This window comes from Barbus barbus (genome assembly GCF_936440315.1).
Source record: "Barbus barbus genome assembly, chromosome: 15".
Taxonomy (NCBI): domain Eukaryota; kingdom Metazoa; phylum Chordata; class Actinopteri; order Cypriniformes; family Cyprinidae; genus Barbus; species Barbus barbus.
The window spans coordinates 5631528-5645063 of NC_136743.1; the positions used below are offsets into that span (position 1 = coordinate 5631528).

At 38.5% G+C, this 13536-nt stretch overlaps 2 protein-coding genes across 2 annotated transcripts; both read right to left on the reverse strand.

Moving 5' to 3' along the window:
* Positions 1 to 1236: 1236 nt before the first annotated feature.
* On the reverse strand, positions 1237 to 7532 carry LOC306880944 (MAM and LDL-receptor class A domain-containing protein 1; the record flags this gene model as incomplete). The annotated part of the gene is made up of 18 exons (XM_079434746.1): positions 1237 to 1370; positions 1507 to 1591; positions 1813 to 2072; positions 2713 to 2797; positions 2914 to 3173; positions 3283 to 3420; positions 3600 to 3653; positions 3762 to 3873; positions 4699 to 4958; positions 5099 to 5233; positions 5382 to 5486; positions 5614 to 5698; positions 5805 to 6064; positions 6173 to 6310; positions 6484 to 6543; positions 6941 to 7025; positions 7130 to 7389; positions 7499 to 7532. The coding sequence occupies 18 exons, from the start codon at positions 7530 to 7532 to the stop codon at positions 1237 to 1239; spliced, it is 2550 nt and encodes an 849-aa protein (XP_079290872.1).
* A 916-nt stretch (positions 7533 to 8448) lies between these two features.
* Positions 8449 to 10098, reverse strand: LOC306880806 (MAM domain-containing protein 2-like). Its single transcript, XM_079434574.1, has 2 exons — positions 9143 to 10098; positions 8449 to 8921 (listed from the first exon to the last, which is right to left on the reverse strand). Exons 1-2 carry the CDS (start codon positions 9422 to 9424, stop codon positions 8814 to 8816), a joined length of 390 nt encoding a protein of 129 aa, XP_079290700.1. The 5' UTR covers positions 9425 to 10098; the 3' UTR covers positions 8449 to 8813.
* Positions 10099 to 13536: the final 3438 nt, after the last annotated feature.

A 13536-nucleotide genomic window follows, 5' to 3' on the forward strand; every position in this document is an offset into this window, starting at 1 on the left:
ATGCCAGGTTCTTCTTTCTTTGGCACAGAAGCAGTAAGGGAAGCCAGAAATGGACAACTAAACCCTTCATCCTGTTCAGGTAAGTGTGTCCTGCTCAACTCACTTTACTGCCACTTCACTACATGTTTAAATAGAGCTGCTGAACTTTCTTGAGGCTACATACTGTTTTGCATCTGCATCTTGCTAAGCAGATTTGGCTGCATATAAATGTCACTTCTCATTACACTTAAAATCTGAAAGTATGACAGACAGGTGGTGATGGCGCAGTGGATAAGACACATGCCTTTGGTGTGAGAGACCCGGGTTCGAATCCACTGTGAGACACCAATGTGTCCCTGAGCAAGACACTTAACCCCCTAGTTGCTTCAGAGGCATGCGACCTCTGATATATATAACAATTGTAAGTCGCTTTGGATAAAAGCGTCAGCTAAATTAATAAATGTAAATGACAGGAAGGCTGGAAACAATTTTGTAACATCTGAATAATGTGCAGAATCATACGAACAAACAAAGTTAAAAAATAACAAGACCTTCAGTCTGAATGAAATTAATGTTTATTAAATGAAAGACAAAAACACTGACTCACAGTCACCGATAACATACATGCACATAAAATATTCAGCAAAAAGTTAGCTAGTTTTATAAATGATAAAACAGAATAATTGTTGAAAATTAAAATAAGTATTTGGACGTTCTGTGGATGTTTAACCATTAGTGTAACATTCTCACAGTTAACGTAATGTGGTTACTCTGCTAGAATACGTGAACCACTGTGATATTAGGGGGAAACACCATATATTTCAATGGTGTTATGTGTAAATCATAATATGAAATGACTATGCTAGAGGTGATAAGAAATACTTCCTAGGTAAACAACACTTACACAGCAAATCATCTTGTTAAAACTGGTCTGAGTAGTTCATGAGCTATGATGTTGAGTGGGTTCATATTGACAGATGACAGATACTTTCAGCTAATGATTTGCCTCGTAGTGTTTCAGCTCAAGCCCGAGAACGTTCCCTAAACAGCAGGGACCGCCTGCATACCAAAGATTATAGGTATAATAATCAAAACATGCAATAAATGTCTAAATGTATAACTATGTAACATGCACTACAACAATATTTAATAATGACTCTCACATATATACATGGCTGTTAATCAATTAATAATCAAATTGAATTATTGTATAATATGGTAAATAATTTACATATACAGAATACATAAAAAGGCTCTCTACCTCCGTCTTGCTGTGATTTTGTCATCTGTTGCTTTCCAGCTCTCTTTCTTTGTCACCTTCTCGTTTGGCTTTATCATGTTATTTTCGGTTATGCTGTCAGAATTTCCATGCATGTCCGAGAGCGTGATCTCTGCAGAGACAGAGAAAGAGGTTTTGCTGGCATGCTTAGGTATTAGATTTAGATAATATGTTTATTAAATAGATTTACAACTCTTAACACTTTAGGCTGTTTATACTAAGGGCCTCCAGACACAGGAGAGACATACCGCTACAGGCTCCTCTGTGCAGTGAGACATCATCAATAGCAACATCTGACCGGGGTGAGCTTCCTCTACGCCCCTCAAAAATCACCTGATAGACAAATTATACAGATTTTTCTTTACTAAATGCCACTCAAACATTTTTCTTTATCCACATTTTTGCCTAAAAATAATTAAGATCTATGTGTTTTGACAGTATATACAAGTTCAAGCCTACACCTCATATTAAACTGAAAAAAAGTTTAGTAATGTTTACTTAACACGGAGCATTCACGGAAGATTAGAAACAGTTGTTCTCAAGCTTTTACTGACCTGGAACTTAACATCTGGTCTCAGGTCCACCTGTGCAAGATGCCACATGTTTCCTTGTTCTTCTCTCATTCTCCACACCTCCTTGGCCACATTGCCAGATTGCAGCAGGTAGACGCTCAGTCCCATTGTCCAGCTGGAGCCATACATGTGGTACCAGAACTGAAGACACTGAGGTTGAGGATCAGCACATTCTGCACTGAGGAGACGGGCCGTGTCGCCATGGACAGCACTGTCACCCTCAATGTACAAATAAAACCCACCTGGAAAAGAGGTTGTGCAACACACCTATTAATGTATTCATGTAAAATAACTGTTATGATTTTAAACTTAAAATGATAGAATGACTTAGATCTGTAATTAAAGACCTACTTCCTGTTGTGTGGTCAGAGGAGGGACCAGTCATTGATGTGGGGGTGGAGCCTCTGTGTCTTGTCCAATCAAAAACATCAGTCGCCAACTGAGTCCAAGTACAAATGTCTCTTTCAAAATCACAGTTGATGCCACAAGCTGGAGGAAAGACGTGCATTTCATAAATTATTTCATTAGCATCTATCTACAAACTATGGAAGATGTAGAACATTAATTGATGGAACATAATATTTTATGGCATCGTCAGTCATAACAGAATGTGATCACACTGTGGTGGTGGATAGTGAGCTTACAAGCTGAGGTGTTTGGTATTTCTGCAGTTTGGATGGATGCAGGTTGTGGCATTGTTCCAGCTGGTGGCAATGGAACTGAAGATGGAGGCACCTGATTTGGTAAATCTGAAAGATATTTACAACTGTTAATACATTAAGTTAAGAACCTCTTTGCAAAATGAAGAAGTCATTCTGCTTAGTAAGTTGACTTATTTTTAAAGCTGAATGTTTTTAGGGTTGCAGCAGAGTAGAAACATACTGCTACATGTTCCTCTGTGCAGTGAGACGTCATCAATGGCAACATCTGACCGGGCTGAGCTTCCTCTACGTCCCTCAAAGATCACCTAATAGATCAATAACAGATTTTTCTCTGTCTCCTAAATGTCACTGCTCCAATATTTCTAGTCATAGTTTATTGCATTTAATTTAACATATAAAGCATTCCAAAAGATGTACTGACCTGGAACTTAACATCTGGTCTCAGGTCCACCTGTGCAATATGCCACATGTTACCTTGGTCTTCTCTCATTCTCCACACCTCCTTGGCCACATTGCCATATTGCAGCAGGTAGACACTCAGTCCCATGGTCCAGCTGGAGCCATACATGTGGTACCAGAACTGAAGACACTGAGGTTGAGGATCAGCACATTCTGCACTGAGGAGACGGGCCGTGTCGCCATGGACAGCACTGTCACCCTCAATGTACATATAAAACCCACCTGGAAAAGAGGTTGTGCAACACACCTATTAATGTATTCATGTAAAATAACTGTTATGATTTTAAACTTAAAATGATAGAATGACTTAGATCTGTAATTAAAGACCTACTTCCTGTTGTGTGGTCAGAGGAGGGACCAGTCATTGATGTGGGGGTGGAGCCTCTGTGTCTTGTCCAATCAAAAACGTCAGTCGCCAACTGAGTCCAAGCACAAATGTCTCTTTCAAAATCACAGTTGATGACACAAGCTGGAAGAAAGATGCAAATTACATTAATAGTTTCAATATTCTTATTCAGAAAACAATGGAAGATGCAACAAATAATTGAGGGAGTGTTATTTTATAGCAACAGCATTCACAACAGAATGTGATCACACTGCAGTGGTGGATAGTAGGCTTACAAGCTGAAGCGTTTGGAATTTCTCTACGTTGGATTGGTGCAGGTTGTGGGACTGAAGGTGGAGCCACTTGGTTTGGTAAATCTGAAACATATTTACAATTGTTAATACATAAAGTAAATAAACCTTTGCAAAAATTATCAGTCTTTTTGCTAAATAAGTTTACTTGTTTTTAAATCTGAATGTTTTTACTAAGGGCCAACACAGAGTAGTACAAACCATTACAGGCTCCTCTGTGCAGTGAGACATCATCAACGGCAACATCTGACCGGGCTGAGCTTCCTCTACGCCCCTCAAAGATCACCTAATAGATCAATAACATATTTATTTTCATTCCTAAAGTCAAGTGAAGTCACCTTTATTTATATAGTGCTTTTAACAATACAAATTGTGTCAAAGCAACTGCACAATATCAAAATAGGAAAATAGTGTGTCAATGTAAAACGACAAGATTAAACACTCAATTTTCAGTTAATGGTATTTCATTATTGAATTAAGTGATGGCATCGTCCAGCTCAGTTCAGTTTAAATAGTATCTGTGCAATCAGGTCGACGATATCGCTGGAAATTAAGTGGACTCTCTCTTTTCTAGCACTTTAGTAACGGTTGCTCCTTTACGCTTAAGGAAGATCAAGGAAAAGAGTCCAACACCATGGTATAATGAGCACAATCGCGTCCTAAAGAGAGCAGTCCGGAAAATGGAGTGCAGCTGGAGGAAAACTAAACTAGTGGTATTTCGTATTGCTTGGCGGGAAAGTACCCTATCCTACAGAAAAGGATTAAAAACAGCTAGATCTGATTATTTGTTGTCTCTTTTAGAAGAAAACAAACATAACCCCAGGTATTTATTCAATACAGTGGCAAGATTAACAAAAAATAAAGCATCAACATGTGTTGACATTTCCCAAAAGCACAGCAGTAATGACTATGAACTATTCCTAAATTCCACTGCTCATATATATTTTTCCTTATACATCTATTATTATTATTTAAAAATATAATTAAGCTTAAATGTATAAAAGTATTTTAAGCCTGCACCTCATTAAACTGATAAAAAGGTAAATAAGTTTACTTTAATGTGGAGTATTATAAGAAGTCTAGATACTGCAGTTCTGAAGCATTTATTGACCTGGAACTTGACATCTGGTCTCAGGTCCACCTGTGCACGATGCCACATGTTTCCCTGGTCTTCTCTCATTCTCCACACCTCCTTGGCCACATTGCCATATTGCAGCAGGTAGACGCTCAGTCCCATTGTCCAGCTGGAGCCATACATGTGGTACCAGAACTGAAGACACTGAGGTTGAGGGTCAGCACATTCTGCACTGAGGAGACGAGCCGTGTCGCCATGGACAGCACTGTCACCCTCAATGTACATATAAAACCCACCTGGAAGTTTGGATCAGGAGACTCTTAAGGAAAGGAATTGTCATAGAATTTGTGCAAGACTACTATCAATTTGTTAATGTGAAATAACTGATATAACTTGGAAGGTAAAATGAACTTAATATCTCTAAATCAAGTCCTACTTCCTGTGTGGTCAGAGGAGGGACCAGTCATTGATGTGGGGGTGGAGCCTCTGTGTCTTGTCCAATCAAAAACATCAGTCGCCAACTGAGTCCAAGTGCAAATGTCTCTTTCAAAATCACAGTTGATGCCACAAGCTGGAGGAAAGACGTGAATTTCATTAACAATTTCATTAGTCTCTTTCTGAAAACAATGGAAGGTGTAGAGCATTAATGGTTAGAATGTTATTTTATGTCATCATTAATCAGAATGTGATCACACTGTGGTGGTGGATAGTGAGCTTACAAGCTGAGGTGTTTGGTATTTCTGCAGTTTGGATGGGTGCAGGTTGTGGCATTGTTGCAGCTGGTGGCAATGGAACTGAAGATGGAGCCACCTGGTTGGGTAAATCTGAAAGACATTTACAACTGTTAACACATTAAGTTAAGAACCCTTTTGCAAAATGAAGTCTTCTGCTGAGTGAGTTGGTCTACTTTTAAAGCTTAATGTTTTTACTAAGGGAAGAGTAGAAACATACCGCTACAGGCTCCTCTGTGCAGTGAGACGTCATCAATGGCAATATCTGACCGGGCTGAGCTTCCTCTACGCCCCTCAAAGATCACCTAATAGATCAATAACAGATTTTTCAATGTCACTGCTCCAATATTTCTAGTTATAGTGTATTGCATTTAATTTAACATATAAAGCATTCCAAGAAGATTCACTGACCTGGAACTTGACATCTGCTCTCAGGTCCACCTGTGCAAGATGCCACATGTTTCCTTGGTGTTCTCGCAGTCTCCACACCTCCTTGGCCACATTACCATGCTGCAACAGGTAGACGCTCAGTCCCATGGTCCAGCTGGAGCCATACATGTGGTACCAGAACTGAAGACACTGAGGTTGAGGATCAGCACATTCTGCACTGAGGAGACGGGCCGTGTCGCCATGGACAGCACTGTCACCCTCAATGTACATATAAAACCCACCTGGAAAAGAGGTTGTGCAACATACTTATATAATTCATATAAAATAAGTGTTATGATTTTTATCTTAAAAAGATCTAATGACTTCAAGACCTAGAAATCAAGACCTACTTCCTGTTGTGTGGTCAGAGGAGGGACCAGTCATTGATGTGGGGGTGGAGCCTCTGTGTCTTGTCCAATCAAAAACATCAGTCTCCAACTGCGTCCAAGCACAAATGTCTCTTTCAAAATCACAGTTCATGCTACAAGCTGGAGGAAAGAAGTAAAATTCAGTAACAGTTTCATTAGCATCTTTCTAAAAACAATGGCAGACAGATAATTAACAGTGGGAGTGTTATGTCATTATCAATCTTAACAGAATGTGATCACAGTGCATTGGTGGATAGTGATCTTACAAGCTGAAGAATTTGGAATTTCTCTACGTTGGATGGGTGCAGGTTTTGGCAATGTGACTGAAGGTGGAGCCACCTGGTTTGGCAAATCTGAAAGATATTTAAGACTGTTAATACATAAAGTAAACCTCTGAAAAATGTAGCAGTCATTTTGCTGAATTAGTTGACTTTCCTGTTAACCCCCCCCCCCCCCCAGCATATGCTGGGGTTAGGTATGTTTTGAAGCATGATATCTAAGATGGTTATAAGCTGGTTTAAACTGGTCCTGAGCTGATTTAAGCGGGTCATGTGCTGGTTCTAAGCTGGTCCTAAGCAACTAGCTCCTGCTCAGGACCAGCTCATAACCAGCTTATAACCAGCTCAGGGCCAGCTTAAACCAGCTGCCAAGCCTCAAAACATACCTAACCAGCATATGCAGTTTTTTTCAACAGGAGTGATTTTAAAGCTTATTGTTTTTACTAAGGGCCGTCACAAAGTATAAACATACCGCTACAGGCTCCTCTGTGCAGTGAGACGTCATCAACGGCAACATCTGACCGGGCTGAGCTTCCTCTACGCCCCTCAAAAATCACCTGATAGACCAATAACATACATTTATTTTATAGACAGTTTTTTTATGTTTTAGTATGCTTATTATGTAACCTGTACAAATCAAAGAAGTTTTACTTTTACTGACCTGGAACTTGACATCTGGTCTCAGGTCCACCCGTACAAGATGCCACATGTTTCCTTGGTCTTCTCTCATTCTCCACACCTCCTTGGCCACATTACCATGCTGCAGCAGGTAGACACTCAGTCCCATGGTCCAGCTGGAGCCATACATGTGGTACCAGAACTGAAGACACTGAGGTTGAGGATCAGCACATTCTGCACTGAGGAGACGGGCCGTGTCGCCATGGACAGCACTGTCACCCTCAATGTACATATAAAACCCACCTGGAAAAGAGGTTGTGCAACACACCTATTAATGTATTCATGTAAAATAACTGTTATGATTTTAAACTTAAAATGATAGAATGACTTAGATCTGTAATTAAAGACCTACTTCCTGTTGTGTGGTCAGAGGAGGGACCAGTCATTGATGTGGGGGTGGAGCCTCTGTGTCTTGTCCAATCAAAAACATCAGTCGCCAACTGAGTCCAAGTACAAATGTCTCTTTCAAAATCACAGTTCATGCTACAAGCTGGAAAAAAGAAGCATATTACATTAACAGTTTCAATATTCTTATTCTGAAAACAATGGAAGATGCAGATAATTAGTTGTGGGAGTGTTATTTGATGGCATCATCAATCAACGGAATATGATCACATTGCATTGGTGGATAGTGAGCTTACAAGCTGAAGCGTTTGGAATTTCTCTACGTTGGATTGGTGCAGGCTGTGGCAAAGGGATTGAAGGTGGAGCCACCTGGTTTGGTAAATCTGAAAGATATTCACAACCAGTGTTGGGGAAAGTTACTTTTAAAAGTAATGCATTACAATATTGTGTTACTCCCTAAAAAAGTAACTAATTATCTTAGTTACTTTTTATGGAAAGTAATGTGTTAGGCTACATTTGCGTTACTTTCTCGTTACTTTTTAAATATGAGCAGGCTTGATTGTTTGTTTTTAATATAAGAAGTTCTATTTATAGCAAATGTAAAAGCCCTTTCACACCAAAAAGTGTAATGAATAAACCTCAGGCTGAAGGAAGAGTAAATTCACATCTGTAAAGTAGAACGCAGGAGAAGAATGTTCAACACTCTTCAGCAATAAAAAAAACAATGAAGCACAATTGTTAGTTTATCTAAAGCCATTTTTGCTTATTAGTGTGGTTGAACTGGATCATCAGAGGTCAGCAGCAAAGACATTGGTTAATAAAATGGGATTAGATACATTGGTGTTTTTTAACATATTTAATTATTGCAGGTTTTTGTCATATTCTGAGCTTGCATTTCACTGTTTTAATTCATTTTGATGAATACTAAATCGTTTTTTTTTTTTGTTTTTTTTTTTGCGAGTGAGATGAATTAATGCACATTCACATTTAGTCTAGAACTACAGTAACATCATGTTCACACAGCTCACACAACGCCTCTGTACTTCCGATTTCTCCCAACATGGGGACAGGAGACTTGTCAGTCAATAAATGGGAAAACAAAGTAACTGGCGTTACTTTTTCAAAAAAGTAACTCAGATATTTTCTTGTAAATTAAAAAGTAATGCGTTACTTTACTAATTACTTGAAAAAAGTAATCTGATTACGTAACTCGCGTTACTTGTAATGCGTTACTCCCAACACCCTTTACAACTGTTAACACATTATTATGCATTATTATTATGCTTAGTAAGTTGGCCTGTTTTTAAAGCTGCATGTTTTTACTAAAGGACGAGTAGAAACATACCGCTACAGGCTCCTCTGTGCAGTGAGACGTCATCAATGGCAACATCTGACCGGGCTGAGCTTCCTCTACGCCCCTCAAAGATCACCTGATAGATCAATAACAGAGATTTGTTTTCTTTTTAAATGACACTGATTAAACATTTTTCTTATACATTATATATTTTTGGCAAAATATAATTAAAATACAGTATTTAGAAAAAGTTGAAGTCGGCACCTCATATTAAACTGATAAAAAGATTTTTATGTTTACTTTACCACGGAACATTCAAAGAAGATTTGATACAGAAGTTTTCAAACTTTCACTGACCTGGAACTTGACATCTGGTCTCAGGTCTACCCGTGCAAGATGCCACATGTTTCCCTGGTCTTCTCTCATCGTCCACACCTCCTTGGCCACATTGCCATATTGCAGCAGGTAGACGCTCAGTCCCATGGTCCAGCTGGAGCCATACATGTGGTACCAGAACTGAAGACACTGAGGTTGAGGATCAGCACATTCTGCACTGAGGAGATGGGCCGTGTCGCCATGGACAGCACTGTCACCCTCAACGTACATATAAAACCCACCTGGACCAGGAAGAGGAGACATTTGATTAGGACAACTGTCAAAAGACTTTACCAATATGTGAAATAATATGTGAAATTAACCTACTTGCTGTTGTGTGGTCAGAGGAGGGACCAGTCATTGATGTGGGGGTGGAGCCTCTGTGTCTTGTCCAATCAAAAACGTCAGTCTCCAACTGAGTCCAACTGCATATGTCACTTTCAAAATCACAGTTCATTCTGCAATCTGACAAAACAAAGCAACCATATAATCATCATGCCAAGCAGTCAACCATACTCTGATCCACCAAGACGATGCATGTGACCGTGTTTTTAAACATCAAAACTATAAAGTGATGTCTGATATCTCACAAATCCCTGTTACATTTAATTCTCTATCGTTTTGTGTGTAACTCCCACTTTTCACAATCCATCCACTTTACATTTATATTCACAAGACACTTTTATGGTTTAATTGCATTAAATACTGTACATTTAATCAGTTCATGCATTCCATAAGAATCAAAACTCTTGTCCTCTGCAGTTTGAACTACAAAAACACATACAGGAACAATTACCTATGAATAATGTGTGAATATCTCACTTAATAAAACAACAGACGGAAATAAATTGGGGTGCAAACAGTGTTTTACATCACTTTTACATTAATATTATTATTGGAAGTCTTACTTGGATGGGGTGCCAAAGTGGTCAAGTCCAGATCTTCTGCAGACAAATCAGCCAATGTTTTGAGAGAAAAATTAATTGGAGCTTGTTTTATTCATATAATTAAAATATACAAAAAGATTACATCTAAAATGTAAAAAATAAAATAAATATCCAGTTAACAATAACATTTCTGAAGTAGAATCTGAAGTAGTACTTTTAAGACGAGCAAAGCTAAAAAAAAATAAATAAATTTGAAAGCAGTCATGGATCATGCCAGAAAAAAGCTTCAAACTTATTTAAAGATCAGTCTGTAATAGATTTATATCTACAACACTTACGGTCACATGCACCATTCATTATGGACACATCATCTATGGACACATCTGAGCGAGGATTTGAGCCTCTGATGCCTTCAATGATGATCTGAAACAACAAACAATCACTCATCATATTTAACATATAGAGCACGTAATCTTTTGTCCTCTGAATTAATTGACATCAACGCATTCTGTTTGGGATGAGCACACAGAGTAACATACCTGGAATGGCTGTTGTGGTTTGATTTCAACCTGGCCCTGGTACCATCTGTTGCCCTGGTTGTTAGCTCTGGACCATATTTTGATAGCATGATTGTTCTCAAATATGTAGAGGTTGAGTAACATAGCATTTGCCAGGCCATACATGTGAAACCAGAAGCTCAAACACTGCTTGCCAGAAGTATGGCAGACGGGGCTCATTATTCGGGCTGAGTCACCATGAACCACACTATCCCCCTCAATGTACATGTAATAGCCACCTACATAAAACAGTCAGAGAGGTAAATAAGGCAGTCAACTGATTCTCCAATGCCAGAATCCCATAGTCTACTTTAGATTGTATAAACCACCACAGCAAACCTACTTCCTGTGGTGTGGTCAGAGGCTGGCCCAGTGAAGTTTGATGGCGTTGACCCTGACCATCTTGTCCAATCAAAACTGTCTTGGATAAGTTGTTCCCACCCACATTCATCCTGGTCAAAGTTACAGCTCCATGGGCAACCTGTGTGATGACAAAAGAATGAAAATAAATACAGAAAAAAGAGGAAGGACAGATAGATAGAAGAGAGACTGCTTACTTGCTGCAGATGGAGTTGGTGTGGGGTCATCTGTTGGCTTTGGATCGGCAACTGTATGGATACCGAAAAAAAAAAGAAAACATTAAAGGTTAAAGAAAACATTTTTTTCATTATTTGAATAGTACAAATATTTGAATAAGACAAATATGAAGTTGGAATATTTTTTTATGATCAGTTTATTTTTTTTTAACTAATCACTTACAACACAAGGTGTGATTCCTCCAGTCTGGCAGAAACACCTCAGCTATTTCACAAGCAGACACATAGTCCTCAAAAGAGGTGCAGAGCTGAGCTTTGTCACCCTTGGAAATACAGTAATCCGAAACGCAGCTGCTGACATAAATCTGTGGTGGAACAAACCAGTGGCACTCTCTGAAAGCATCTTCAAACAGTTCACTGCACTTTGTATATGCATCATCCTCCAGGTCTGGATGACACTCAGGGGGGTCTGGAGAGCCATTACTGCAACTGGAAAAAAACAACAGAATATTATGTATTTATTTGACATAACAATGTTGCTTTTTATCATATAAAAAAAAAAAAACAATTTTAATGGTGTGTCAAAACTTTTTTGCCCTTTGTATTTAACATTGCATGAATCAGTTACTGTTACTTTCCCTTTTCCCACAATACTGGATCATTGAGTCAGTGAGTCGCTTCGTGAATGAATCCTGAACAATTCACGACTGAATCATTCATTGAAAAGATCCAACTGAAAAGAATAACTCCTTCACTTAGCACGAACTCTCATTAACACGCCAAAAAGAGCAAGAGTGGATGTTATCTGTAGAGACTAACAACTTCACTTTCAATCTGTTTCATTTTACAGAACTGTCAATATGACTTTTATATTTCTTATTTAGTTCGATGTCTTGAGTTGAGTAATAATCCTTTAAATCACTCAGGCGCAACATCTGTCAGTATCATTGCACAATATCAGTTTGTTTGTCTATTTTGATCAATTCAGCTTAATATTTTAGGACTCAGTATAATTGTTGTGAGGATTCCAGACTCTTACGGCCAGTCGCTGTCGTTGGTATTCCAGCTGCTGGCGAACTGGTGCGGATTCGCTACTGTGTTGCCGTCGGGTGTCAGAAAGTCGTCAAACTGACTCCCGGAGTAGGTACCGCACAGGCCGCACAACACTCCTCTGTAGCGTTCATCCACCTGGACGAACAGCCTGGCGTTTCCAAACAGCAGCCTCAGACCGAAGTGTGTATTAACCTGAGCGTAGGGTCCCGACTGAAACACAGACACAGAGGAACCAAGCTCCGCGGGGAGGCGAACCTGACCACCGTTTGCCTGGAGCGAAGAGAAACATATCGGGTCAAGGTAAGGAACTTTTTGAGTCTACAGTATATCATCAAAAGTTTCGATGAAATGAGGCCTAGATTAGGACCGTTACGATTGACATTTATTTACAGTACATATATTTTTATTGATTAGCTTATGTTCATTAATTAATCGGCATGAATTTAGACAGATATTTAAATTTTTTGATGTGCTTTTGAATATCTATTTGTTTAAATTGCCTGTATTTTAAATTCAGTTTACTGTAACTACTATTATTATTACGACTATTTATACTATTTGTTTCCTATGCAGCTTTTTAATGACTTTTGTATTACAATAATATATTTTTAGGTGAATGTCTTAAAATTAATGTAACAAATTTCAATGGTCCTACAGTAAGTTATAAGCAACATTTAATGTCTTATTTTTTTTTTACATATTTACATTGAGATGACTGGTGCATGATTGATTTTGAAAGAGTTTTTGTGATGTTCAGGTTTTAAGACTGGGGAAAGTAGGCATACACAATTTACTATGATAGCCATAGATTCTGCCAAAACATGGTTCATCCTTTTACTACTATGAAATTGTGATATATATATTGTGGTAGTAATTGTGGTAATCTTTAAACTGATGCTTTCAGAATGATTTTTAATTTAATTTAATTGTATGTTTCTTTGCAGCTGATACCAAGTTGGCACTGTTGTATTGTAGTAAAAATAACTAGAAGTAAGTTTAGTATTCTGCTGGATCCCAAATCATCATGCGAATCATAAAATTTGATTAGATTTGGAAAATTAAACTGGGTCATTCATTTGTTGGCACATTATTTTATCTTCAATGTGAGGGCCAGAGAGTGTCATGTTACTGATAACATGGTGATGAATACTTTGGTTAAAAATATGTGACCAGTTTAGATCTGAAGTACCGCAGGTATATATCTTTGCCAGAGGCCTGATTATGTGAAGCAGAAGTCACTATCAGAACACTCCTCAAATGTTATCACTGAAAGATAACATGTGATGTCATAAGCAAACACTTCTCTTATCACCTACCTTTAAAATATGAACATTTTACTTACT

Coding starts and splice junctions, on each gene's coding strand:
- LOC306880806 (XM_079434574.1), bottom strand. CDS start 9,424: ATGTCTCCTCTTCCTGGTCCAGGTGGGTTTTATATGTACGTTGAGGGT. Junction 8,922..9,142: donor GACCAGATGTCAAGTTCCAG/GTCAGTGAAAGT, acceptor TTGATCTATCAG/GTGATCTTTGAGGGGCGTAG.